Here is a 26,576-nt window from a genome sequence, read left to right on the forward strand (position 1 = left end):
TATGTATATACATGGAAGAAACTGTCTATTCAGGATTCTTTTGCAGATATTAATCTCGGAGAGTATCTCCAAGAAAGTTCAATCGAGGATTGACCCTCCGGTAACGCAACAGCTTTATAAGCCGGCGGAGGAACATTCTAGAAAATCGTAGGCAGACTATATCGAAGGCGACGAGTAATGAAGTCAATTACAGTTAACGAGATAACATCGCGATCATTCAATTGAGAATCCCCCCATTGGCAACGCACGCACGTGCATTCATTGCCGGTATTGTGCAAGCACGGCATATCCGAAAGGGCGCGCAACGCATCGTTGCATTCGCAGAATTCCGCGCTCTGTAATTAGCCTGATTATTAGCTGACGTTTTCAAACCCAACAGCCGAATGCCGGAACAGCGATTTGCCCGTTGCGCCGTTGGGCTTTCTCCGCAAGTCAATCTCTTCTTTTATTCACGGTCGTTTACAATAGCGACCGCCGCGCCGCGTTAAAAATAAAATGACGAATGGACAAGGATGTACATACAAGCACGTTGTATCTGTTATATTGATTAATCTGTTTTTCAACGTTTATATTTATACGTTTGTAATCTCATGTTGTTGTTAGTTTACCTACATGATTTTGGATTAAAGCCTGAAAGGCACAGAGAGGACAATTTAAGGAATTCGGCGCGACTCTCGGGACACCCTGTATAATGACGTAGCAAGACAAAGGGGAATAAACGTAGGTACGAAAGAAATGCAAACGATTGCAAAAGCGCGCGTCCGAGAAAGTGCTTTTCTGCCGTTATATTCCGCGCACGCGTCGCGGATCGCGGGTCGCGGGTCGTGTCGCGCCGCGTGTTATACGCACCGACTTCGGCATGGTGCACGGAGAATTCCAACATGGTCCACTGCGAGATATGACCGGTAACGATGCCGAATGGTAATCCTCCAATTCCTCACAGATGTTGGAATACTGTCAGGATCTCGGAAACTCCGGATTGATCGGTCAATCGATCATTCTTCCGGCCGTCCGCGTTCCCGGACACTCGACGAGTACGATTGAACGAAGCGAAACTATTGACGCAGGTTTCCAGTAATTCTCGGTGTCAATTATATATAGTATTTGAGAGTTTATTTTGAGGGAACGAGGAAGGGGGATGATGGAAGAATCTTCGGGTTTTCAGAATTCAATGAAAAAAAAAAGGTGACAATAACAGAAGCCCAAGATTTCAGGGATTAGAAATTTCAAGTACAATTGAAAAACATTTTTAGAAGGTTCGGCAACTCGGCGATCGCGCGAGAAACTTGAAGTCGAAGGATTGTAAAAACTCGTAAGAATTTTAGCAAAATTTTGAGATTTTTTTCAATAAAAATTGGAGGATTCCTAAATATTGGACAGTGTGTAAGATGAGGATGCGCGCGCACTCAAAAAGAATTCACAGTAGAAATATAAGATCTTTAAGGATGTCAGGGATAATCCGGAAAAAGAATGGTCCGGGAAGTGGCAATTGGAGTCAAAGAATTCGAACTGACACTCGAAGAATAGATCTCGCAAATAGATTTCGCTAAACTGTCGACGGCACGTCTTTCACGATGGAGGAACCACCCCCGGCGCGTCCTTCGTCGAGACGCGACCCTGCGCCGTGAGGGAGCGAGAAACACGAGAGTCTCCCAAGGCAATTCCGCCGGCGATCGAGGATATTGTCGCGGCACACAGACGCAGTTGCAAGCTTCGAACCTGCGTGACGCGCGGAGCGGTAAGATCTGCAGGAGATCGACGGAACGTTTATACGTTCCTCTCGGTGCAATTCCGCTCGCTCGCTCGCTCGTACGCTCGCGCGGGCGCGCACGCACGTTCCGGTGCACCAAGATGGCGACGACCGAACTTCCGTGACACGCGGAAGACGGGACAGATGCTCACACGCACGGCGAACGCGCGCGGCGGCGGAGAGGACACGCTCCGGTAGAAATCGTTCGAGCCGTTCGAGGCGCACTAACGCGTTCCGGCTAAGCGACCGTGCCAAGCCGAGCCGATCCCACGAGCGAGTCGTCTTCGCGCGATACGCGCCCCGAAGTAACGGAGCGAGCTGATTGCCAAAGAGAGCGACGGGGAGAGAGAGAGCGAGAGAGAGAGAAAGAGAGAAGGAGAGAAAGAAGGAAAGAGAAAGGCCAAGTTGGCCGGAGGAGGGGAGGGGAAGGGGAACAGATAGACTTTTCACCTTCGACGAGCACGAGTGACCGAGTGGAGCGAAGTGAGAAAAGATCTGCCGATGGGAAATCTAAACGAGGAGTTAATGACCGTGTTATAACGCGGATTGATGCTCCGTTGATCGGTGTGGGACCCCGGGGAGAAAGGTTGATCGAATTAAAGCTAAAGCCAATTCGCGCGTATACGCGTACACTTTACACTCTACCGTTCTAATTGCGGTAGGTATTTCGGATATCTTGAGCGACGGCGATAATTCGCGTTGCAAGACGCGGAAAATAACAGAGTTGACTGGTAAATATCTCAAGCTCTTATCAGACCAATTTTTGGAATACTGAAGGTCAAAGCTGAGAAAGACGTCAGCTGTTTCAACATCGTACCGGAGGATACGATGACGATCACGATCACTGAAAATAGCGACAGCAAAATAGAGCGCAATTTCGAACCACTGGCGCGCCGCCGTTAGCTATAACTTCTGGGGGGAACTTTGGAAATTAAAAAAAAACTTTAATTAAATAAATACGTAAATAAAAACTTAAACAAGTACAGTTTGAAGTTTAACTTGTTAGGGTTTTCAGGTTACACGTGTAAACATTACTTTAATTTACTCAAAATTATCATATATTTGCGTATACATTGGGGGGGAGGGTTCCCCTCATCGCGCTCCCCTCATCTTTCCGTTAAAAATTGACGAAATTGGGTGGAAAATTTCTGGATGGCCTTATATAGACGAAAATATATATCGGGAAATCTCGAATGATCGGGATACGCTAAAGAGACGCGATTGTTTACCAAAACTTTATCTTTAGCGTGATTAATGTAATCCGCGATAAAAGGCTTGAAAACAACGCACCATTCTACCACCCGCGAAGGACTTCAGATAATTGTTATTTGCGTTGCTTCCGATAATAATTTTTTGCACGCGTCATTTCAATTAATTCTCCGCATTTCTGAATTATCGATTAATTGACTGACACACTAAGGACGGTTAAAAATGTTCGAAGACACTTGGGACAGAAACTTTTTCTCGAGTGTTTGGAAATTTTATGCGAGCTTTCCAAAACTTTTCAAGAGTAAAGATTTTTAAAATGTTTAAAAATAAATTGGACATTTTAAAAAACTCCTGAAATATCTTTTATGATATATCAAAACATTCAAGACAAATTTTCGAGAAAAAATCCGACAATTTCGTATAATATCTATAGGGACTTTTTAAATTAAAATTTATCTTTATTTTAGAACTAAAAAAAAGAAATAAATGAATAATTTAAGAATGTAAAATTATCAATAAGAATGTTTAATAAAAAATTAAAAGAAATAAATAAAGCTAATAATTATAAATCAATAATTATTATCTAAAGCTTATTTTTGCCCATAATCTACAAAATTTACGGTGTCTCAAATTAAAAACATATTTCTATCTTAAAATCTGACGTGTTATAAATCTTCTAAAGTGGACTTTAGAAGATGACGTTTCTGTGCGGGTGTCTTAAAGTATTTCTTAGAGTGACTAAGAACTTTTCATTCTTGGAAAAGATCGGACGATGTCTAGAAATTACGCGATATAGCTTGAGATAACAATCGACCACATTCTTCGCGTTATCGTTAAATCCCGCCCGTACATCGATCGACAATCAATTATTCGGCCGGACGCTAATATCGCATCGCGGTGACATATCGGTTCCGTTTCAGCGGCGAGCACGCAACGTTCGTAACCGAAGCGTGATGAACGGAAACAGGAAGAAAAGTCGACACGCGCTCGTCATCACGGTCGATCGGAATAATAAGCGATTCGTTTCCCATCGCGAGAGACAATCGATTTCGAACTATGAGGACGTTGGGGCGTCGGCGAAGGACACCGCTTTGTCCAAATTCATGCCCTTGCCGCGATCAAAATCTCATTTGTGTACCGCGGTGTGTCACGAGATTTTTGCGCAAGTTCCACTCCCATTCTTCGTTTTCCTTATACATAATTATGAATCAATGTCGAAACAAGTCGTCAGATTCTGCAGACGCACTTTTTGATTTAGTTTCTCACTATTTTCGCCGATTAATCGATTGTTCTCGATAAAACTTCTTTATTTCTCGGTTGTTTGTTAACATTAAACGTGATAATTTATCAAAGATATTAAGTTGCAAGTCCATCAAGAATTAATCAGAATTAAATAGCGAGTAAGATTTCTTTGTTCAGCACATAATTTTTATCATTTTAGAATCATTTCGTTTCGGAATGCAGTATATTAATTGTCACATTATACTAATTCAGAATGTATTATGTCTGCGGCAATGAAAAAGTCTGATGAAACAGTCTGATTAAATTATTAAATATTAAAGAATGAATTTTAAACCAATACCTTGAGTTAAATAACATTTTGTTATTTTTAACTACCATGTGTGTCGAAACTTATTATTTTAATACAAAAAAATATTATTTTAACTTTATTGGTCTAGTTAATGAAAATGCCTCAAATTGAGTATAATTTGACACTAAAAATTTAACAGTGTAGACACCTTAATGTATTATTTTATGAACTTAAACAAATAATCGACGATAAAGATTAGAAAATTTCAATGCGAATAAAGCTTGATAAGTAAATTGATAACGCAACTTTGTTTTTCAGTTCGCCTTAAGTGGATGTCTCTTTGTCGACGGAAGCAAATCAACAAAACATCATATCTCTGTTTTTCCTACGATTGCAACTTGATTGTGAAGCGAACATTTCAAATAAATTCGACGCAAAATGTTTTAAAAATCAGTTGTTTACACGTTCATTTACACGTCGTCATTTTACGTAATAATTCCGTAAAAGTTATTTCAAAGTCATAATCAAGGATCTTTTTTCGCATGATTTTTAAGCTGATCATAAATTATAACTCGCGATGTGTGGATTAAAATCGAAATATCTTTACATCATATCAACTGGCCGAGCATCGTTAACAAAATATTAATCCCTGCTTTTTTTACATCATGGTTCAAAGTACATTTGTCATTTTCAAACGTCCGAAAATATCATATGATTTTCGGCGATCCCAGAATTCCTACATCATGGCTCGAATTATATTGTCGCCATTTTAAAATAACCGGAAATTTTTCATTTTCTATATTATCGAGTATCCGCGAACGTTCAAGGTTTCAAGCGTATTCTACTTCTAGGTCTCGGGTACTATCTTACAAGCTCGACCGATGTCATTAAGCAGTCTTATCAGTGCTCGCACGTGACGTGATACGGGCGCGCGCGTGCAAGTAACTGTCTAGCCGTTAAAATGTAGAATGCCACATTCGCATGTTTCCTGCATTATGTATCCCGAGGCGCTCCTCGGTGACGACGTAAACCATATTTGTACTTGCGATAATGGCGACCTCGGGAAGGCCTCGTCGTCGCGACCTCTTCCCCGGTCTTCTCGGAACTCTCACGCACAGAACGTTCTCGACCATCTGATTTCTTCAAACGAGAAGATTTCTGGCTTTCGAGCGATATCATTGATAGCTCGTTTCCGGCTGTCAATGACACTGCGATTTTAATTCAGTGATACGGGTCACTGCTGACCCCAGCGTGCGCGTTAGGAGTACGAGATTAATCTTCCCTTATATTTTTATGTAGTTTTTGCTTTCGTTTGAATGAAGTGATAACTTTTCGTTCAGAAGCTATCAATATGTCGTTCTGTAGAATTTTAAATACTTTGAGATATTTTCTATCTGGACCTTTAGACCCCCTTCGCCTTGTATATAGTTCCTGGTATTCGATAATATAGAATTTAGAATACTATAGAAAAAATTTAAAATTTTCATAGAATAAAGTAGTTAAAATTTCGTGAAAAATTAAAATTATAGGTTTCTCTCGCGCATAAATGAAATAAATTAAAATAAGGTGCAAGTTCAAGAAAGTCATTTGCCGATTGGAGCTTCTTACTTATTTAATTGAGAACAATGACTTTTAATTAGGAAAGATATTAATTAAGACGTCTGCGTCTGTCGCAGAGATGACACATTTAATTGACAATAAATTAATTGCGGTGACTTCTCTCGGCTCATTTGGTCGCTACCTCCGCAATTTCTCGGAACCGCAGGATGCGGCAATAAAACAAGACGTAAGTCAAACATAATTCATAGGTATACCGCTGCCAATCAGTATGAGCGAGTGATAACGCGCCAGCAAAGCTAACGAGAGATAAGGTATCGTGCGAGTTAGACTAAAAATCGAACAAACACCGAACGATGCAGAGGTACACGACAAGACAGTACAAAACAAACAAACAACTTTACCGGAAAAAGACACTTGATCGAAAAATTCCACTCCAAATCGATTTATTGTGCAATTGTTTCCGTAACACAGTCAAGATTATAGATTTTCATTGCTCAAGCGGAAGACTTGAAAAATAATTATTAAAGAAAATATATATTATTTTCAAATCGTATTATTAAGTGAAGTATTATATTTTCCAATCGATTAATCGGTCGTTAACAGCACGCGATAATTAGCCAAAGACTAATATAGAATCAAGGCCGAAGCAAACGCGATCAAGGATCAAAAACTGTAAATGCCGATGGCTCATGGGCGTCGGACGTTCAATTTAGCAGTTATAATTTTATTTCAAAATGACGTTCAATACACCCTTTGGTTTAATAGAGGACCCTTTCAAAAGTTTGTTACAAAACTGAGTTTTCCCTGAAAGCATCAATGAATTTTAAGTTGCGGCTATTTTTCTTCCGAGTATTTCCTTCGACGCGAGTTTTTAACTTCACTTTTACTTTCAGCGTAAGACGTGAAGATTCGATCGAGTTAACATGTAGATATACAGATCTTGGTGATACGACATCAAGAATATGGTGCATGAATGATTTATTTGTCTCGCGTACATACATATCACTATTTTTAAACCGATATCCCTCTGGTGTAATTTGCGAGGAGATGTGCGATTATGGCATCTTAAAGCCCCGTTTCCGAAGGCGAGCAAATAAAAGCAGACAATTTGAAGTAGCTTATCGCGCTAAAGGCGCAGTAACGTTGTTGTGTGTACTTGTCCGCAACTTGTCCGCAACCATTACATATCATTTATCGAACTGTTATCAGTAGATAAAACATCTAGAAGGTATGCTATTGTTCAACTGAGTCGTAACTTTTACTTCATAAAATAAAAGATTAAAAACCTCCGTTATATCGTTAACACGCGAGCGTTTCAACCATAATTGCTCATCGCGATCAAGATTCCGATAAGAGAGAGAGAAGCGTCGAATATAATCTTGTAAATTACCTCGTAAAAAAGAGAGAGAAAGAGAGAACGGGAGGAACGAATCGGGAGATAATCTAGTCGAGTCTCGAGTCGAGTAATTTGATGTTAAAACTGCACAGGTCTTTTTGACGAAAAAAAAACCCGCGTGAAATATCGTAAAGTTATTTCTTTCACCAGATTTTATACCTAATCAAATAAATCGTGGAAAGAGATGAAAGCTTAATGGGACAAGTGTGGTAGACACTGCGTCTACCAAGGATGATTAGCCGGTTTTTAATGAGCGAGAAATTTGACAAAAACATCGATCAACCGGTTTTTATATCCCTTACTGAAACTCATCTTAATGTCAAAATTGCCGATGCCTACGAGGGAGTCGATTCTTTTGCATTCGGCGTGTCTTTGATATACGAGTTCTTTTTTTAAGACTATTATTCATCTGCTCAGGGCCGAATCTGGCTATTTCCAGTATTACCTACAGGTCCTAAACTTTCGTTCCTCGATCGTAAATAAGAACGGAGATAAAAGCCAGATACCCAGAATAGATATAAAGTTAGAGAAGAAAAGATGGAGCCCACACAGAACGAGTTTAATTAAATTCCCGATTAATTACCTTGCACCGCTTTCTTGATGGAATCAACAGCGAGAAAAGCGGAACGAGAAAAGCGAAACGTGTCGCTAAACGAGCCACGGTTTCGTCACTATCACAACATGTATTAGGGATACTCGACACGTGATTGACGCGTGCACTTGATGAATACGAATGCCTCTCTCTTTCTCACTCCGTCTCTCTTCTTCTCTTTCTCTCCCTATCTTGAAATGAACGAAACCATCGACATTTATTTACTCAATCTTCCACCTCTCTCTTACACTTTTGATTTCTCTTTCCTGTCCACGTTGGAGAGCATACAATGTGTCCCAGGAGCACCGCATTATTTTTCTGACCATTTGGCATATTCTTCACATGTTCAGTCAGTCAAGTTACACAAATATGTTACATTTTAGGAGTTTTTGTTTCGATATACGTATTTTCCAAATTTTATTGCTATATTTTATATATGTAAGGAATTGCAATTATTAATTTCAATTAGATTTATACACATACATCGTTAATATACGTACATATATCAAGTACGTAATTTTATTACGATTATATTTATTTAATTATCGTGTAACAAAATTACGTACTTTTTATGGACGTAATGTTGACTTCGTTGTATACATTATGCGTTTATTACGACTTCTGCCTTATAAATTTAATTTAATTAACAGTAAAACGTAACGGCTTTTTTTCTTCTCGTCTGTTAGTACGTGTAATTTCTATCGGATCTTAACAACTTTAGATATCGAAATATTTAAAATGTCTTTAATAATAATAATAAACATATCATTGCCGGTGCGCCAGTGGACAGAGATCAATGAGATATCATTAGAAAGATATGACATCGAACAGCGTTATCAGAAATCCCGAATGACATTCTTTTGCTTTTGATGTACGAGTATCTTGTTTGAACAGATGCCGAAGAGGTATTTTCGGAGGAGACGCGCAGTTCAAGAGTGATTCGAATATGAACGTATAGTTATGAGACGTCTTATTATGTCTCCCGAGGACAACGACGAGTAATAACGATAAGAAAAATTACAGGAAATTACATTTGGAAATTCAATTTTGCGAACTATCTTATTACGTTTTAAACGTGTATTTATCTGTTCTTTTAACACGGTTCTTTTAAAACAGATCATTTCAAGGCAAAAAGAACGCGCGTACGAGAAAATAAAAATAATAGTAAATAATAATAAATATGTATTTCTCAGAAAGAGGCAGATATAATGTTTATAATATACATCTCACACTGCGTTTTTACAACACGAGACTGTGGATTAAAATATAATCTTAATCAACTTTAATTAATCAAATTATATTAATTAATTCTGGATCTTAATTGAATACGCTTTCGGAAACGTTAAGTGATTCCAATTTCTCTCGATTTTTCACACAACGTTTTACTTTACATATTTCTCTGAAAAAAAAGATATTTCATGCCTAAATTATTTTCTGTTCCAAAAATACGCGTGGACAACATTTTAGTACGTTTTGGATTAATCAATCTAAATTAAATGGCTCTAAATCAACTAAATGTTTTTCTTTTCTGCAAACAATGACTAACTGGCTTTCTCATTTAATGATCGCAATATTTCTTTCGCACAGAACTCTGAAAATAAATATTCGCGCCGAAATAAATTATCTTCCTTGAAATACACGAAGCGCAGGTGTGTAATAAAAAACGTATCTCGCTGTATTTTTACGATGCAGATGTTGTTGTTAAGAATCCACTTTTATTTAATTAATCTAATCGAATCAAACCTTACGTTGAAATTTAAATTCTAGATCAACTCGTGGGTCCCTGGAAAAAACGCGACAACACACCGTCCTTCCGCGCGCTCGTTAATTTATTTCCGTCGCGTTTCGGCGCGTCACGTAAGCACACGAGTCGCGAGATTAATACCTCGCCCGATAATAGCCCGATATTAACCGGCGGCAGCGGATCGCTTTGTTTCCGCGCGAGGACTCGGCCTTTGTGTTTCGCGTCGCGCATAATTTACAATAAAAAATGCGCGGGTGAGAACAATAATAAGCGATCGGATCGGGATGGCGATCCGCTTAAGACATGCCACGGGGATAATCGTTTTCAGCTTGCATTCAATGCAGTACCGTCATCGTCGTGTCCCGTCGTCGTCCCGTCTCGCTTTTAGCCGCGTCAAGGTAAAACGGCGATTACCGAAGTCCCGTGGTCTGGAAACGCGCTCGACGAAAAGGATACGGGCATCGCGCGCTTAATTGCGTGCCGTGATTACGCGTTCCTGATGCGTGTGCCGATTTGCATCTAACTCGATAATCGGTTTTTTCCTTCGCGAGATTCATATCGAATATGTAAATATGCAAACAAACGTATTATACGTAAATGAACAAATCGCGGAGAACTAAAAATACTCCTCGAAGCATTCCAATCCTTCGTTTTCCCGAATGTTTCAATTTCAGTCCTGATCGTTTATTAATTTAATTTTTCTAATATCTAATATACATAAAATACATTTTCGATTATTATGAAGAGTCTGTTCTTGTGTTTCTCGCGATTTGGACCGACGCTGTCAGTTACGGAGTCACTCAATTAAGTGATCAGGTAGCCGAGAAATCTAAATCGTTGAATAGTTAGAGAGGTGGTTTCGCTTTTCCGCGTGAAAGAGTTAAGTCGCGAGCCGAATCGCTGTGAATCGTCGTCGAAGTAACGCAACGCTCCAATTGGTAGCCCTGAAGGAAGCCGATCGGCGTGGCCGATACGCGCCATTGTTCAAGGATCTTTTTCACTTAATCCTCAATGAGAAACCCGTTCTGAACCGAGGCGGAAGACTTTTTGGCCGGTCGAAGGTCCTCCGGGCCCACTTTTCTTTTTTGCCGTGCGCACGGACCGCGCAAACCAGACTTAGTTTCCATTCACGATAAACCAGTCCCGCCCGCGGTGTCGGACGATACCGCGCGACCGCTTGGACTAGTTCCGTTGCGCTGGGGGATTAACGAGAATCAGAACGCGATCGGAAGCTCGTTACGTTTCTCTCTAATCGTCGCGAATCGCGTCGCGAGATCGCATTTTCCCGTCGGACTCAATATACTCGGGCATATATCGACAAAAAGGAAAAATAAAAAAGAAAACACATAATTGTATAAACCGGTTAGTTTTGTAACCGCGGGAAAATATCTGACGACGTTACATATTCAGGGTGATGGTTGTTCCGATTATTAGAGCCGGTTTCCTGATTAGGCGTCGCGAGGACTAAATCCAATAGAAAGAAAGAAAAGAAGACAGTCTCCAGAGAAAGTCACCGGAGAAATCACGGATCATTATAGGGAGAACAAAAATATTGTTATTGAATTTTAAAACGTTTGTTATCTCGGATCCTTGAATTCCAGTGTCCTTCGGGTTCAGGAAAAGTAATAAAATGTCCGCTCGTTTTAAAGCCTTTGATTCCAAGATCCTTGATTCTGAGATCTTAGGGTTTTACAATCGTCTATTCTCTCGCTGAATCGTAAAGTCGTTTTGGATTATTAAATTTTTATCTTATCGAATTCTTGAGACTGTTTCCGAGAATCTTGGGCTTTGGAAACAACTTTTATGCATCCCCTGACAGCGCAAATATCCAATATATATATAATTTAATGATATATAATAGGGGTATTCAAATAAGTTAGAGTTTAACGGTTTGACAGGTTATGTCGGGTTAAAGTCGAGTAAAAAGTTAATTTTTAAACTTTTAACCCAAAGATTAATGTGATAGGTTAATGAGTCACTTATGTATTTTGCATAACCTTAAAGAGTAGCGCGCCCAAAGTTAATTAATTAACTTTTTACTCGACTTTAACCCGACATAACCTGTCAAACCGTTGAACTTTAACTTATTTAAATACCCCTAATATGTGTAAAGTATCTAATGAAAAAAACCTGTGATATTAAACAAAATCGATTATACTTAATTCTCGTATAAATATTCTTTACGTAAATTACTTCCGCGAACCTACGAGTTTATTTCGCTTAACGTGAAATTTTGCATAAGAATAAGATATTAAATAATGTGCGAGGAGAGTGAGAAAGAGAGATGGAAGGCTCATGCATTCGATTTGATCGGGCTTCGTGATCGGACTGTCGAATGGAGCCCTATCAAAAACCGCGAGACGGCTACATTCGCGAATTAATAGGCGCCTTGAGAGGCAACTAATGACTCCATTCGAATACGGATGCATGCCGAATAGAGTATTCGATACATGACGTGACTCGCATTTATCGTCATACGTATACGCGCGCGGATGGCCGTCAACGTTTTCCTGAACCGACGACCAGGCTACACTTTGCAGACGACCTTCCGCGCAATAATTGCACTCGCATCCTTGTGTGGGCGCGTTAATCCGCTCATAAAGCGTATACCCCGCGACCGACGTTGATGTCTCGAGAGCGCACTCTTGACGTCTCGAGAGCGCGCTGGAAGGGTTCGCCGCGAAAGGGTTTGCCTGGCCGGAGATATCCAAATGACAGAATTAGCAATACAAATGAGATTAAACTTAAACGTTTACTTAATGTCAATTTTGTTTTGAGAAGATTCCTCTGGACTAAAGCGATTTTATAGAGATTTATATAAAAGCTTTTTTATCATTTTTCTCCTTTACTCGCGTTATTCGCGATTTACAAACGAAAATCTCAGTAAAATTATACGCATTTTAGATTATTTTTTATATCGGTTCTATTTAGAGATTTGTTTGGAATTTTTATTTTAAAAGATTCTGTGAACATGACTTAAATATTCAAGATACATTCTCAAACAGACGATTTATCAGAATTCTGGGGGTCTTTATCAGGGAACAACTTTTATCAGTCTGCACATTTTTCGGAACACTTGGTGTAATTTTGTTATTTTACACTCTGGGAAAAATTTTTACCAATTTGGACCCACTTTAACATTTTAGTGCCCTTTAAGTGAAAATTATCTTTGCGTACTTAACTGAATATCGACAGAACTAATTGAGAGAATTAACTAGTATAAACTAAAAATCTTTGAAATAGATAGAATAGCTAATTACGATTTTTAGTTACGCGGTGTTATTTCTAGTCCAAATATGTAAAATTATAGGATTACGATATCGAAATAATTTGATTACTATAATCGTGGGTTCCCAAATTTTTCCCAGAGCAGGTCGTCGTTTTCTCGTGCCCGCGATAAAGCGACGTGGCGGCCATGAATATGGATGCGGAGGATTCGCGATGGCGGCCAATCGATTACCTAACACATAACAGGACGGCTTTCCTCCGAGATGATACGTAATACAACGAAGACGTAATCGGCCTCGGATCGCATCACGGCGCGCTCCCGTGCACCGGAACACGATGATTTTTATGGAAATTTCTGCGCACGCACGAGACAAAATCTGCCCGAGTTGGGAGGATAATTAACTGACCGCATAATATGTAGATGCAGGATGTCAAAACAATTTTACCATACTGCACGCATGTAACCTGTATATGATCAATTTTATATACGAGTTTCAGTAAATTAATGTAAAATGCTCAAGTATCTATTACTCGATTACCATATATTAAAACATACGGGAATGCCTGCGATTGTATTTACTAATTAACATCGCAATGTCGCTCGACTTGAAATCGGTCCGTTTCAGATCCACGACGTTAATAATCGAAAAATGTAGGAATAGAAATCGAATTTATTTTGACATTTTGTGCAATAAAATTTAATTTAATAAAATTATATTAACGGCTAATCTCAAGACGCCCGACAGACTAAAAAATGTATACAATTGAAATTTAGTATACGCATTGCAGTATATTTCGAACATACCAATCCTATAAAATACACATTTATTAATCAACATTGATATACCATGGCTTTCTATTATTTGAATTATTCAGTTAAAAAGTAATGAGCGAATTGCACTTCAAAGTCGCTAAAAGTTTAAACGTGAACTGAATTAATTACAATCTAAGTATTAAAGAAACAATTAGTGCTCTAAATATATTGTAATAAAATAATTGAATATATATAATAATGAAATAATGAATAATTCATAATTCCCACTTTTCTCTTCGCTTATTCCGTGAAACAAATGAATAAATCGCGAAATATTGTTTCAATATACGTAGCCGTACACTCGATACAAATCGTTGATCATAAGAGTTAATTAAAAACGCGGGCTGATAGTAGTAGTTAAACCTAGAAAATGATCACGTTTTCCTTCGCGATATCTACCGTGATTGCGTTTCGATAATAACTTAATAACAAATAATGACAAATGGAACGCCGCTGTGTGCCGGCTCGAGTTTCGCCACATGAATGGCAGCAAGGTGACTGTGGTGTACGACACAGCAGTACGCCGCAACAAATGCCGAGTGTGTGCAATGATGTGTGCAAAATATATATTTACAGATAAACCCAAACTAAGAGCTAGCAAACTTGAATGAACATTTATGGGCAAACATAATAAAATTATTTTGTTTGTTGTTGAATTTGCTGAAAGAAATTTATTTTCTATCCCCGGTTAGAATACGGCTAAAAAAACTCTTTTGTTTGCGGCGAACCCAGGTAGAACGTAAAATTATAATGACATCGTGATGACGTTATCATGATTTTATTCATGTCTGGACAGGTAGCTTTTAAGTGATGAATAAAGTCATGACAACGTCATTACATGATGTCACTATAATATGAGTTTTATGTTCTACTTGGAATAATAGCGATACACAGGTATTATATCGGTCCAAAGTGTGTGTTGCCATGGAATAATACATATTACATCTACTTCTTTTCTTTCTGAGTATTAAATTTCTAAGCGCTTTCAAATGATTTCGAAATGTCTCTTGGTCCATTACGAGCTATTTTGCAAGTCGATTGGGTCGGATCTTCTGCCAAATTCATGTGATTTTATTCCTCTTGGAACATAAAAGTTGAATATAAATAATAATAATAAATTAAACTTTTATATCAGTAAAATATATTTTAGTCTTAAAATTCAGATTTAACATCAGATATTTTTGTTGTGTTCTTTTGGGAAGAGTAACTAATCAATTATTCATATTTTCCTTAAAGTTATCAATAAAGTCATCAAAACTATCAATCTCCAGAATTATTAATTATTTTAAGGTATTAAATTGTTGGTTATAAAACATCCTATATAGATATATTTAACTATAATTTCATTATAATATTATTATATTGCTTCAACTTATCAAAATAGTAAATGTAACAAAAGTATAAATTAAAGGCACAGTTAAATTAATAGATGATAAAGAATTTCTTATTTTGTGTTCGGTGCACGCGCGCACGTACAAATCCACCTTCGTGAGAGAATTCCAATATCAAGTTATTCCTTTAATATTACGTCAGTTGATAATTATCATTTTAATTGATGTACTACTTAGCACATTGTATTATAATGATTCATTGTTACATTATTTCACATGATTAATTTTATATAAATACCAGGACATCGGTACTTTTAGCATTGACGTCTAAATGCCAAATAGGCCACATGTAATTTTCGAGAATCATCGTTCGGATAATTTCGCAGATTACAACGTTCAAAGTCCAGATAGGAGCGGTAAAAAAAAAACATCCTTAAAGCATCCTGAACAAAACTCCAAAGGATAAGTCTCGAAGTCACATCTCCGGGATCACCGGGTCTCTGGACTTTGAGACTAGAGATGACGCGTAGATGGAGCGGTTCGTTGCTCTCGAGACTCATGATCGCGACGTGACGTCACGGCGAATTATTCGGCGAATCATATTTCCGTTAATGAGCGAAATGCTAAAGGTCCGCCTTGCGTAATCGCCGACGACTACGGGCATTGTTAAGCATAAACGAGTGAGTCAGTTGTTATCATTTCCATTATAACCATTATTCCAGTGACTTCCTGCTGCCGCATCTTAAGAAGATCGTTCACTACAACATTGTCCACTAACCGGTGTGTGTCCGACAACCTGGCCATTAATTAATCTCCCGACAGCGCTTCGGAGCAGATCTGCTTGTGAGATATGCGCATCGTAATTTCTTTTGTGTTAAAAAGTTCGGAGAACAGGATGATCAATACTTACGTTTATCGAGAATAAACATACCTTTTCTTTATCTATTTACCGCACTTAAATGAATTCTTAGGATAACAAGTTGTGTGTGAGAATACGAAATGCTCCGGGAATTCTTGTTCAATGGAACACCATTATTGATTGTGGGCAGGATGAAGAAATTCAATTTGCATATTTCGAAAAAACCTCGAAAAAATCTATAACTGGTACTCCTTGTGCGTTTGGGTAAAAGAATTAGCAATACTTCAATTTTTATAACGTCTGCAGAGCTGCCGGCATTCATATCGTATGATAATTTACTTTGCAAAAAGAAAAAAAGAAACAAGTTCACGTTACGTAAGTATCGTGCGTCTTTTTAACATTTCGTGATAAGATAAAACAGCGTTTACTTATTTCCTTTTGTCCGCCAAACAGCAATTTTTATAGCGCTTAGAAATATCGAACGTACCAAGAATCTATTTGCGACCGGAAATGAAATAGAAATATTCTCATGTGCGAGGAGATAACTTCAAGTAGCTGCGGCAAAAACGAAAAGTAACCGGATTTGATTTCTTAACACCGCATTGTGACGTAATGACAATTCCTCTCCGCAGCTTCTTCGTAATATCGCGTAATTTCCTATCATCGAAAGATGAGAATCTGGCAACGATAATTTTTTTTTTATCCGCGAAGATCGCGAGAGAATCTCAGCAATGTGCAGTTTTCAGATTCAATTAGGAATTCGCATGCTTAACGAGACTGGGACGTGTTTGCGCGTCTGAAGTGAATGAGAAACGCACGGGATTTGATTTATTTACCGCGCCACGAGGACGCGCACGTGACGCCTCGGCACGTGGCGATGCTGTTACCTCCTCCGCCAGGTAGGTAACGGCCGAGGCTCGAGGTAGGAAACGGCACCGATACCATCCGCTGGAAGTCGCGGAACGTGCCGCGGAGCATAACGACCTTGAACTTGGAGCCGCGGTTGCCGCCAAGAACCGCGGCGAGTTTCATTAGCCGCGACGACGAAGGCGTTCCGCTTCCGATTACCGAATTCTCCGGGCACAAATGACGGATTCAAATATAGGTACCCGAAACTCGTGCGTCTTTAAATCCGAGACATAAAAAGTTTGCCCGTTCTTACACCTTGGGGCAGAATCGATTCAATGTAATCACCAAGAAACGTCAAGTCATGAAACTGGGAATTAAGAATATTACGTTTAAATAATATTTTCCTACGATTCTACGAATATAATAATATGATAATTTAATAATAATTTCCTACGAATATAATAATTTAATCATTATTAAAGTTTCTTCGTACAACAAGTACAAAAAGTTTATAAAACATAATATTTCTTTTTATCATCCGAAGTTGATTCGAGTCGATTTTTACATATCAAGCTTCAAAGTTGTAAATAGATATTTGAATAAAGAAATCCTTGAAATTTCTGAGCTTTGTGATTTTTGGAGTCTTGAAAATTGAAAATATATCTTCAGAATTTGTCACGTTGGAAACTTCTGCTATGCTTTGTTTCTTCGTAAGTCACACTTCGAATTCGAAACAGCTTCTTGTACGAACAAATTTGCGGGATGTCTTAACGTGTTTCAATGTCAAGGATGAGTTATTTTTGCATCCTAGCGAAGATTTGCGATAAGGAATGCGTGACAGCGAAAGCGCAGTTGGAATAAACGAACGTCATAAAGCTAATTGGCCTCTGTCTATTATCACGCACCGATAATGTAATTGTTCGCTTATCACTACCTCCCCTTTTCCTCACGTCTTCTCTTTTGTTCCTTACAGTCCAACTGCGTTAGATTAGATTACGAAATTTTACGTTTTGCCATGTCACGTGAAGACGCCACGTCACGCGAACACGATCCACCGTATAGAGATTTCATCTTTCGTCGGTAAATGTGACGCTCGAATGTTAATTGAATCAATCACATAACGAAGTTTTGTGTGTGTAAGCCACACTTTCGTCAGAAAACGAAGTACGAGTATTCTTGCGGGCAGTTTACGACAACAGAGACACAAGCTCGTAATTACGAGACGTACGATTCTAAACTCCCGAAGATGAGAAGCAATAAAAATTTTTTTGTGAAATTTCAACGCAAATTAAATTCTTTCGAAACGCACGATTCCGAGCCCGCTAAAATGACAAACACACCTCCAGAAATTTTTATTCATAAAATTTGAATTTTAATTAAATTTCTATTTTAATAGTCACGGATCTTTTAATAGCTTCCAAGTACGGAATCGTGTGACGTGGGATATTGTAACGGGCAATAAATTCGCGCGCGCGGAAATTATTGCAAATTCTCGATGCGCGGACGGTCGCAAATAGTCGGTAGTAGATTATATAAAGTAACGTTGGCGTAATTATACCGGTTTTTTTACGCAGATAAAATCTATTAATCACGCCGAGCAATACTATCTACTCAGCAGATCGAATAATATACCCGATATCTAGATCGGACAAAACGCGCCTCGGGATATATAGAGAGAACTTGGAAGAAATTATTAATTATTTATGACTTAGACTTAGAAGATAATGTTACGCTTATTAAAATTTATCAGGTATTACTTATTCATTGGTCTTGATGTTTCCGATGAAAATGGTACTTTCTGTTTTAATACGGAATTTAAAACAGAATAAAATGTTCCCGGAGAACGGGCGCCGCTCTTAAAAGTAGAAGGAATTTTTGGAAAATTACTAATTCTTTTTTCGGAACGCCGCGAACGTTGCTGCCAAAACGATTGATTCAAAAATATGCAAAGCAAGCAGAGACGCCGTTCTTTTCGATTGCTAATCAGAAGTCTCGGACAAAAGTCCGGAGTATCGAAAATAGATCTCAAGCGAGTCACATGACGGGCGGGAGTCAGATCTCGTGCGCGCGGTCCATTTGCAGGCCTCATCTGCAGCGCGCGAATGAGTCCCGTAAATGACGTGCGGATGTTTATTTGACGGCGATGTTAGCGGTCGTGAATCGCGCGCAAATTCGCGTAATTTGCGTGCAAACGCGCGAGCGAGCCGACCAATGATACTTAGCGAGCGTATTATTAGCGTAACGCGACACATGTCGCTTTTGGCGAGCGCGATCGAGCATTCAGAGGCGAGACTCTCTTGTGCGGTCTCTCGTAACTTTGAAAAACAATGCGCGTTTTTCCAGGAACCTGCACAAAGAGTTTCGTGACTTCGCTTATCTATTTCGCGCAATAAGCTGCAAAAGCTAAAAAATTGGCAGTTTTTTGTTTCCTCCGGAGGGAGCCAATTTTGAGATTGCGACCAGACCAGTATTTTTAATTAATAGGATTGATATTTAAATATTATACATATATGTGTACGTAAGATATATATTTAAAAAATATAATATAATATATATTTTTCAATACATATTGATTTTTGCTATCGCGAGCAAAAGAAAATTGCGCGAGTCACACTCTCTACCTGAACGTCAGAATGAGAACGGTCGTTATATTATAAACCCGATTTATCCTTATATTCACTATTTGTGCTGCGTAGCTTTTGCGGCGCATAACATTGTTTACGTAACAATCGCCTCTTATCCGAACAAATCTCGATGAGCAAGGGAGGGGGAGGGGGGGATCGAACGTGCGAATCATCGACGTACAGTGGTCTAAGATCTGAAAAAGCTCGCCAGACATTAATCTTTCAAATTTTTATTTTCAAGTTATAAGATATGCAAATACAAATATCCATTACGAGATGTAAGTTACTCTGTTTGATTATTTTAATATTTATTGATAATTTAGCAAATATCTGCTTAAGGTTGAACAATTTAACGCGCGTGTTTTATAAGTGTGATATCGCATTTGCTGACTCTATATTAATATAATACAGATTTTTAATTCTTTCGCATGACGATATTTTGATCTACGAGATATAACATCGTAAAAAATGCAAATTTTTTTTCTTGTAATTTATAATTATGTTCTTTATGCAGTACAAGTTTCGTGACTTTACATAAATTAGATTGTCGATATAAAATGCGTGACGCGGCGTGACGCATTCTTTCTTGTTTTATATCATAATTTACGATGTGTGAAGAATAAAAAGAAAATTAGATATTCCTATTAGGTCTCAGCGGAGAGCACCAGTTTTCAATGTGTATAGAATTCATTCAGTAAAAACAGGTCGCAGACATTTGCGACGCGTCCGTCGCACACTGTTTTATTGTTCGAAGTGCGAAAATTCTGTTCAAAAACTAGAATAAAAAAATATAAATTAGAATTAAATATTTAGTTTTTAGCTAGGTTTTTTTTTTTCAGATTTTAGACCATCGTACGGTGTGTCTCACTCAAAAATATAGAATGAGTATCGGTTATTCAGTTGATTAAACAATAACTTGCTTGCGTGATAAAATATCTAGACAGCAGATCAAAATAGAAAAATGACACGGATACCATAACGAGACTCGGAAACGTTAGGAAAGTAGGAGTCATTGCGATGAACAGAGTTCGACGTGGTTTCTTCAAAACGCGGTTCTCGACACTGTTCCATTATAATTTTCTCTCTTTTCCTGCTCTTAATTTTTTTCCTTAATTTTAATGCGAAACGATATTGTTCGATGGAAAATTTAAATAGGAGACTCACCGATGCCCTCGACGACGTAACGATCCTTGGCGTCCATGTTCGTGAGCTCGGTGACGCTCACAACGATTCTGACGCTCATTGTCCTGTCCGCGTCCAAAAGTCTCGAGTCCTACGGAGCGTCACAAGGCCGGACATTCGATGTCTTCTTCCAATCTGTTGGCAGACAATAAGTCATATGTTAAACACATAAGACTTGAGTATCACCGATCTTCCTCAGAATGCATTAATAATGTTATTGTAACTTTCCGAATAACAATATTCGATATCTCTCGAATTATTAAAAAACGCCGGTGGTTCCCCGTTTTAATATAATTCAGTTTTATCCATTTCTACCAATGCGGTTTAACTTTAATCTCGGTTTGACTTACTTTTTATCTTCTTCTAATTCTTAAAACTGGAAAAAGATCAAAAGTAAGTTAACCCGAGATTAAAGTTAATCTACATTGACAGAAATGGACATTAGAGACACATTCGAGACGTATATAAAGAGGCATGATTGCGGAAAATCTTTTTCCTATTTTGTATTTAATTCTATCATCTTAATTTCTCTCAATAACAAACTCCTTAACTTCAATGTATAATGTAAATAAGTTCGTCTGCATGGATAAATTATATAATAGAGAGTTACGTAATTGACGTTGCGATTGGGACGTCGCACGCAAAAATAAGTCGAAAATATAAAATAAAATTTTTCCTCGCGCTTTTGTTTTTAAGATAACTTAAGGAAACGTCCGCGGAAATTTTTTATTTCAAGGTTTAATAATATTTGTATATTTTTTAGATATTCTTTAACGATCTTATATATCGTATTTATACTGGAATTTATCTCAGATTTCGAAAATTAAGTTAGTAGAAATGACTTTTTGCATCTTTTTACATTTCGCAGTATATTAAAATGTGCATTTAAAAGGATACAAAGATATTTTTACCTTCTCAATTTACAAAATCGATATTTTTTCAAAAATAAAGCCTTAGACGAGAAAATTTTATTCTGCACTTTCGTTATTTCATTTAGATCTACTCATCATCGATCGTACCACAATTAAATTACAGGAAATTCACTGTAATGTTAAAATTTGTAAGAAATGATGATTTCTTCCGATATTTTCATTCAGAAGAGCATTTCATAGTTATCCCGTTAAATCAAATTAAGAAGTCGTATTCAGGGTATTTAATTTCTGTTTGACAGAATCGAAATTTAATCCAAATTGACCAAGGCGCGGGAATAAAACTCGTCTAATCGAAAAGTCCGGGGTCGTTCGACATGATCAATAACCAACCTGCGACGATCTAAGAATCCGAAAGTGCCTACTTCAAGCTCGGGAGGACACTCGATGCGCGAGAATCGGTAATGCGCGTCCGCGCGGGCCGAGAGCCGCGGCGAGTCTGCGTGAACGGGCCGGACACTTTCATTAACAACAACACCAACAAACACGCGAACGAGAACGTGCATACGTCACGCGCGCGGCCGTCCGAAACTTCAGTAACGCGCGTTCTCGCGAATTCCCGTAACGTTTCTGCGAAGGCCGTTCAGACGCGATCGCTGATCCAGGAAGACGATGTGAGACGTGTCTGATGATATCTCGACAGGAAAAGACACTTGCAACGTCCTTCACGAGTAAGGCTCAAGTGTCGCCTTGAAGCCGATGGTGTTTTCTTTGAGAACGCCCGATGGTATCTTTCTTGGCTTTCCTCCTCAGGCTTCCGCGGACGTTTCCTTAAGTTTCCGTCCTACCTCTCAGAGCTTCCTAAGGTAACTGTCTGATATTTGTTCTGCTTCTCCTGGAACTTTCCTTTAGCCTTTGTAGCCTCTTCTTCTAAAACTAGCTACCTGTGTCGCTTTTGTACAAGTTTAACTAATGCGATTCACTTAAACTGATCAGCATATACCTTTTCACCGAACGTTAACTTCTTCACTTTAGCTAGTTTTGAAATCTTTCTTTAACTTTTTTAACTTCACTTTGTATGACGAGTATTACACAATTTTTTTTTTCTTACGCAGGTCTCCGTTATAATCTTCAAATTGTTTAATCTTTCGCTCAACTTTTCAAGTTTCCCTCGTCTTTATGTCTGTTTCTCAGTTTCTCGTCAAATTTTCCACAATTTCTTTGATCTTTCAAGTTTTCTTCCTTTTTCTTCTTCTATTTCTACACCTTTTCCTCGATCCGTGAAATCCCGTTAAATCGATTTACCGGATTACCGCGGTCTCTCCACCTGCTTTGTCCCCTTCAAAAGCTTCCGCTCGTTCAGCTTGACTGGTGGAACGCTTTGCTTCTCACTAGATTAGTAGAATCAACGGGCGGCTTTGGCGGCGGCGTCTTGTTACAGGTCTGCAGCGCGTTTTCCGCGGCCCATAACCTTGACGAGTCCCACCCGACGGTGTCGGTAGCAGCAGCAGCAATAGCGGCAGATTGACATTACGTAAAACCGAAGTTGCGGAGCTTAATTCGCCGACCCAGCGTCGCGACGCCCCGCGGCGCTTGCACGCGCACCACCTCAAGTACCATTCTTGTCTACCTGCTATGACGAAGAGATATCGATCTTCACCGAACCCGGAAAGTGGAAAACGGTAGGCTCTGAAAATAACAATCAATCGCGAGGCTCGAGAAGGAAAGAAGAAGGAAGCTGAATGCTCTATGATCTTTCTTTCTGCAGAAACGTCTCTTCAAAAGAATCAAGGAGGATAAGCGATTGTTGCCCACGAAAGAGAGAGGAAGTATGTCTTCTTCTTTGATATAAACGCGTCACCGACTGTTCCTTGACAGTGTCTTCGAAGTTCTAGAATGTCTCCGGAAAAATTCCTCGAAATCGTCGCGAATCTTCTCACGAACAAACATCTTTTAATGTTTCTCATTAATAGCATTTCTTTCTAAGCATTATATTTTTCATTGAGGGCTGAATACGCATTCATGAAAAATATATCCCTCAGAAAATTTCTCTTCAACGAGTATAATCTTTGAAAGAATTTTTCTCCGACATGTGTTTCCTTTTACGGAATAATCCAGCTGAAAATATATCCCTTTGAATGTGCTTCAGGTAGATGTTTCTCTTTCGGGTAACCTTTTTTCTGGGGATATATTTTTTAGAAGCTGCTTTCTTAGAGCTACCTCTTTGAAAAGATTCGTTCACGAAGAGCTATTTGTTGGAATATCTACGAAGTTTCCTCGATTATCGCTTTTCCGTTTCAGAAGCGAGTCGAAAAATATATTGTGTCTCATTGATATTCTAATCTGATGTTTCTATATTTGTCTCTCAGAATTTTTCCACGTTGCAGTAGGCCGGCCATCTTCTTTCGCGTCGAATCAATGGCAAATAATCGTCGATGTAATTAATATTCTTCACACACCGATCCTCGTATATGACAAATCGTTCCGCTAATAGATTATCGTTTCCTTATTATCCTTTGTTGCACGATGTGTGGAAGAAAACAGCCTGCTTCAACGCGTACGGGTATTTTGCTATTATGACAATTTATCGATGCGATTTATCTTTCTTAGGATATTAAAATATTATAAATCAATAGCTAGTGCATAATTTTGAATATATATATAATCGAGAGTCAAATTTTTCATTTAAATCTAACTCATCACTGATCCTAATTGCAATGATTTATTATCGCATTCTAAAATTCTTTAAAAATTTTCTACTCCTATCCTTCGATCGGAATGTCATTCATGTATTATATTCGATAAATGTGGAATTTCTTTTTTCGTGTATATAAAAGACCGATTTATCTTCTATAAATAGAAGAATAGATACATAAAAGAACGAGTCATCAGATATTAGAAGAGCGATATATGTAATTTCAATGAATTCAAATTTCGCCACTGTAGGTCCGCGCGAAAAACGATCTCTGGATTTATTCGGATGGATCCCGACGATCGGCGCGAGGACCGTATTCGCGCATATTTATGGCCGTGGATTAAATTCGCTGAGGCTACATTGGCTATATACTGGTTTCGGTCTCGGAATGAGACCTTTAAACGCGACTTTCGGAAACCGATCGATCGCTCAGAGATGATACCCTCCTAGATCGCCGATGCGGTAAGTGTGTTTACGAGATTGCGATCGACCACGTGGTGGACGTGTGGAATTACAGGTATGACTGGTCCTGAAGTGGCACGGCAATGCATGCGCCACGTGATTCCGCGAAGAATACAATGCGCATCTTCCCGCGATGCGACGTGAATCGGCTAATTTCCGATCTGCGAGAATCGAATGCTTTCTAAATCTTCCGCGACAATTATTAATAATACATAATATAACTTGCAACAGAATTGCTCTTAATATGATTAATAATTAAAATAGCTATTAATATATATAATTGTTAGTAATTAAACTTATCAAAATGTTCAAAAGCAAGGATTAAAATTCTTGAGGACAATTAGATCCTTCGCAGTGCACAAAACGTTGTGCAAGTAATGAAACCATTTTAACGGAAGATTATAGAGTTTATTGAATGCTACGTAAATAAAATTGCCTAGATATGAATTTGATTTATCGTTAACAACTGGCAGTAAGATATAACAAAAGAAATCCGTCAAGAAAGATCACGCAATGATCACCAACAATCTTTCGACTTAATTATCACGTCTGACAATCGAATTTCTACATTAAACACGCCAGTCGATCGATCTCGAATCTCGTAAATCCTCCTCGAAATTCAAGAGCCACGTCGAAATCAGCATTGATTTGGGAGGAGAATTTCATCGCGAATCTCTAAGTTATCCCCGAATTCTTCCACACACAACGAACCATTATCTCTCCTCGCTATCACTGCCGGGCATCCCCCGAGTTGAAGATCCCGTGCGATTACGCAATTGACTTCTGGTCGTGAGCACAGTTTTCCGACACGCGACGACAAACGAAAACGAGACAACTAAACGCGGGAACAAGACGAGCGCTCGCGGGCGACAAGTGCGACAACCTCGGTCGCGCGCGCGCGCGGTCGGTGCGTAGCGCGACAAGTAAATCGTAAATCGCTATTACGCTGGAGAAAAGAGAACGACGGGCGGACGACAGGAGTCCGCTGCACGCGACAAGAATCTCGGGAGAACCTGCGACAACCGTATATACGTCAGACTGGCGGAAAGCCAGTCGTTCGCCGTCGTAACGACAGGTGTTGTTGGAGAACCCGGAGGTGGGGTGGGTGCGCAACGAGAGCCCAGGTGGGGATTGTATCTGGCCCGAAAGTGGGGTGAAAACCTTCGCCGAGAGGAGTCGACCTCAGTTGTTGCTGCTGCGCGCAGCATCTATATGTCATGGATCCTTGATGTGACTCGGATCTCGGATAGAGATATTCCTCCTGCTGTATTAGAGATGGAGGAAAGAAAAAAAAAGTCAACAGGAAGATTGGGAGAAAGCGAAAACGAGATTGGAAAAAAAGATTCGGGCGGATCCGAATGGAAATGTTGACACATTTATACACAATGCATACATCATTCCTTTTAGTTTTTAAGCCCACTTCAGGCGATCTGTAATTCAAAATGGAATTTTATTTATAATTTTATATGCTGTTTGCTTAGACACACACACACACACAAATCAGAACACATTATAAAATATATATCAGAATATATTCATATTAACATGAACGCGTAAATGCATATTCTGATATAATTTTTTTGTACGGCATTAAGTTTAGGAGATATACAATTGTTTTCATTAAAATAGGGCACCATGGTACATGTGTACATTCCCTTTAAATGTTTCCGTATTGCAGACAGTGCACCTGAGATTATAAATAATTAAATTCTGTCACGAATTACAGATAGTCTAAAAAGAACTTAACTTGATCGTGTTGTCATGACCTTTCTACTTCTATTTTTTATTCTTTTATTCATATCTTTTGAATTTAACTTTGTCTTGTATTAAAGAAAAACTTGCACATTTAATGGTTAAGAAAATTGTCACGTAGAGTAATAA

General features: G+C 38.7%; 1 protein-coding gene and 1 long non-coding RNA gene across 8 annotated transcripts in view; one reads left to right on the forward strand and one right to left on the reverse strand.

The window, feature by feature from the left end:
* Positions 1–23,442, forward strand: part of LOC139821539 (uncharacterized) — a 37,267-nt gene extending 13,825 nt beyond the window's left edge. Inside the window, exons 2-3 of the long non-coding RNA XR_011734282.1 lie at positions 22,980–23,220; positions 23,307–23,442. This is a non-coding gene — a long non-coding RNA (uncharacterized lncRNA). The remainder of the gene's footprint in view (positions 1–22,979; positions 23,221–23,306) is intronic.
* The window catches only part of LOC139821536 (uncharacterized), a 79,457-nt gene that overhangs the window by 48,817 nt on the left and 4,064 nt on the right, over positions 1–26,576 (reverse strand). For 3 of the 7 annotated variants that reach the window (XM_071792634.1, XM_071792632.1, XM_071792629.1), the window contains exons 1-2: positions 21,932–23,035; positions 20,652–20,804 (exon numbers count right to left, since the gene is read on the reverse strand). In XM_071792634.1, coding sequence (XP_071648735.1) covers positions 20,652–20,730 — 79 coding nt within the window. In that variant the 5' untranslated portion in view covers positions 20,731–20,804; positions 21,932–23,035. Of the gene's footprint in view, positions 1–849; positions 1,972–20,651; positions 20,805–21,931; positions 23,036–25,406; positions 25,738–26,576 lie in introns of those variants that run through there. The other 4 variants (XM_071792630.1, XM_071792631.1, XM_071792635.1 and 1 more) reach the window with 4 other exon arrangements.

Source organism: Temnothorax longispinosus, chromosome 11 (assembly GCF_030848805.1).
Source record: "Temnothorax longispinosus isolate EJ_2023e chromosome 11, Tlon_JGU_v1, whole genome shotgun sequence".
NCBI lineage: Eukaryota > Metazoa > Arthropoda > Insecta > Hymenoptera > Formicidae > Temnothorax > Temnothorax longispinosus.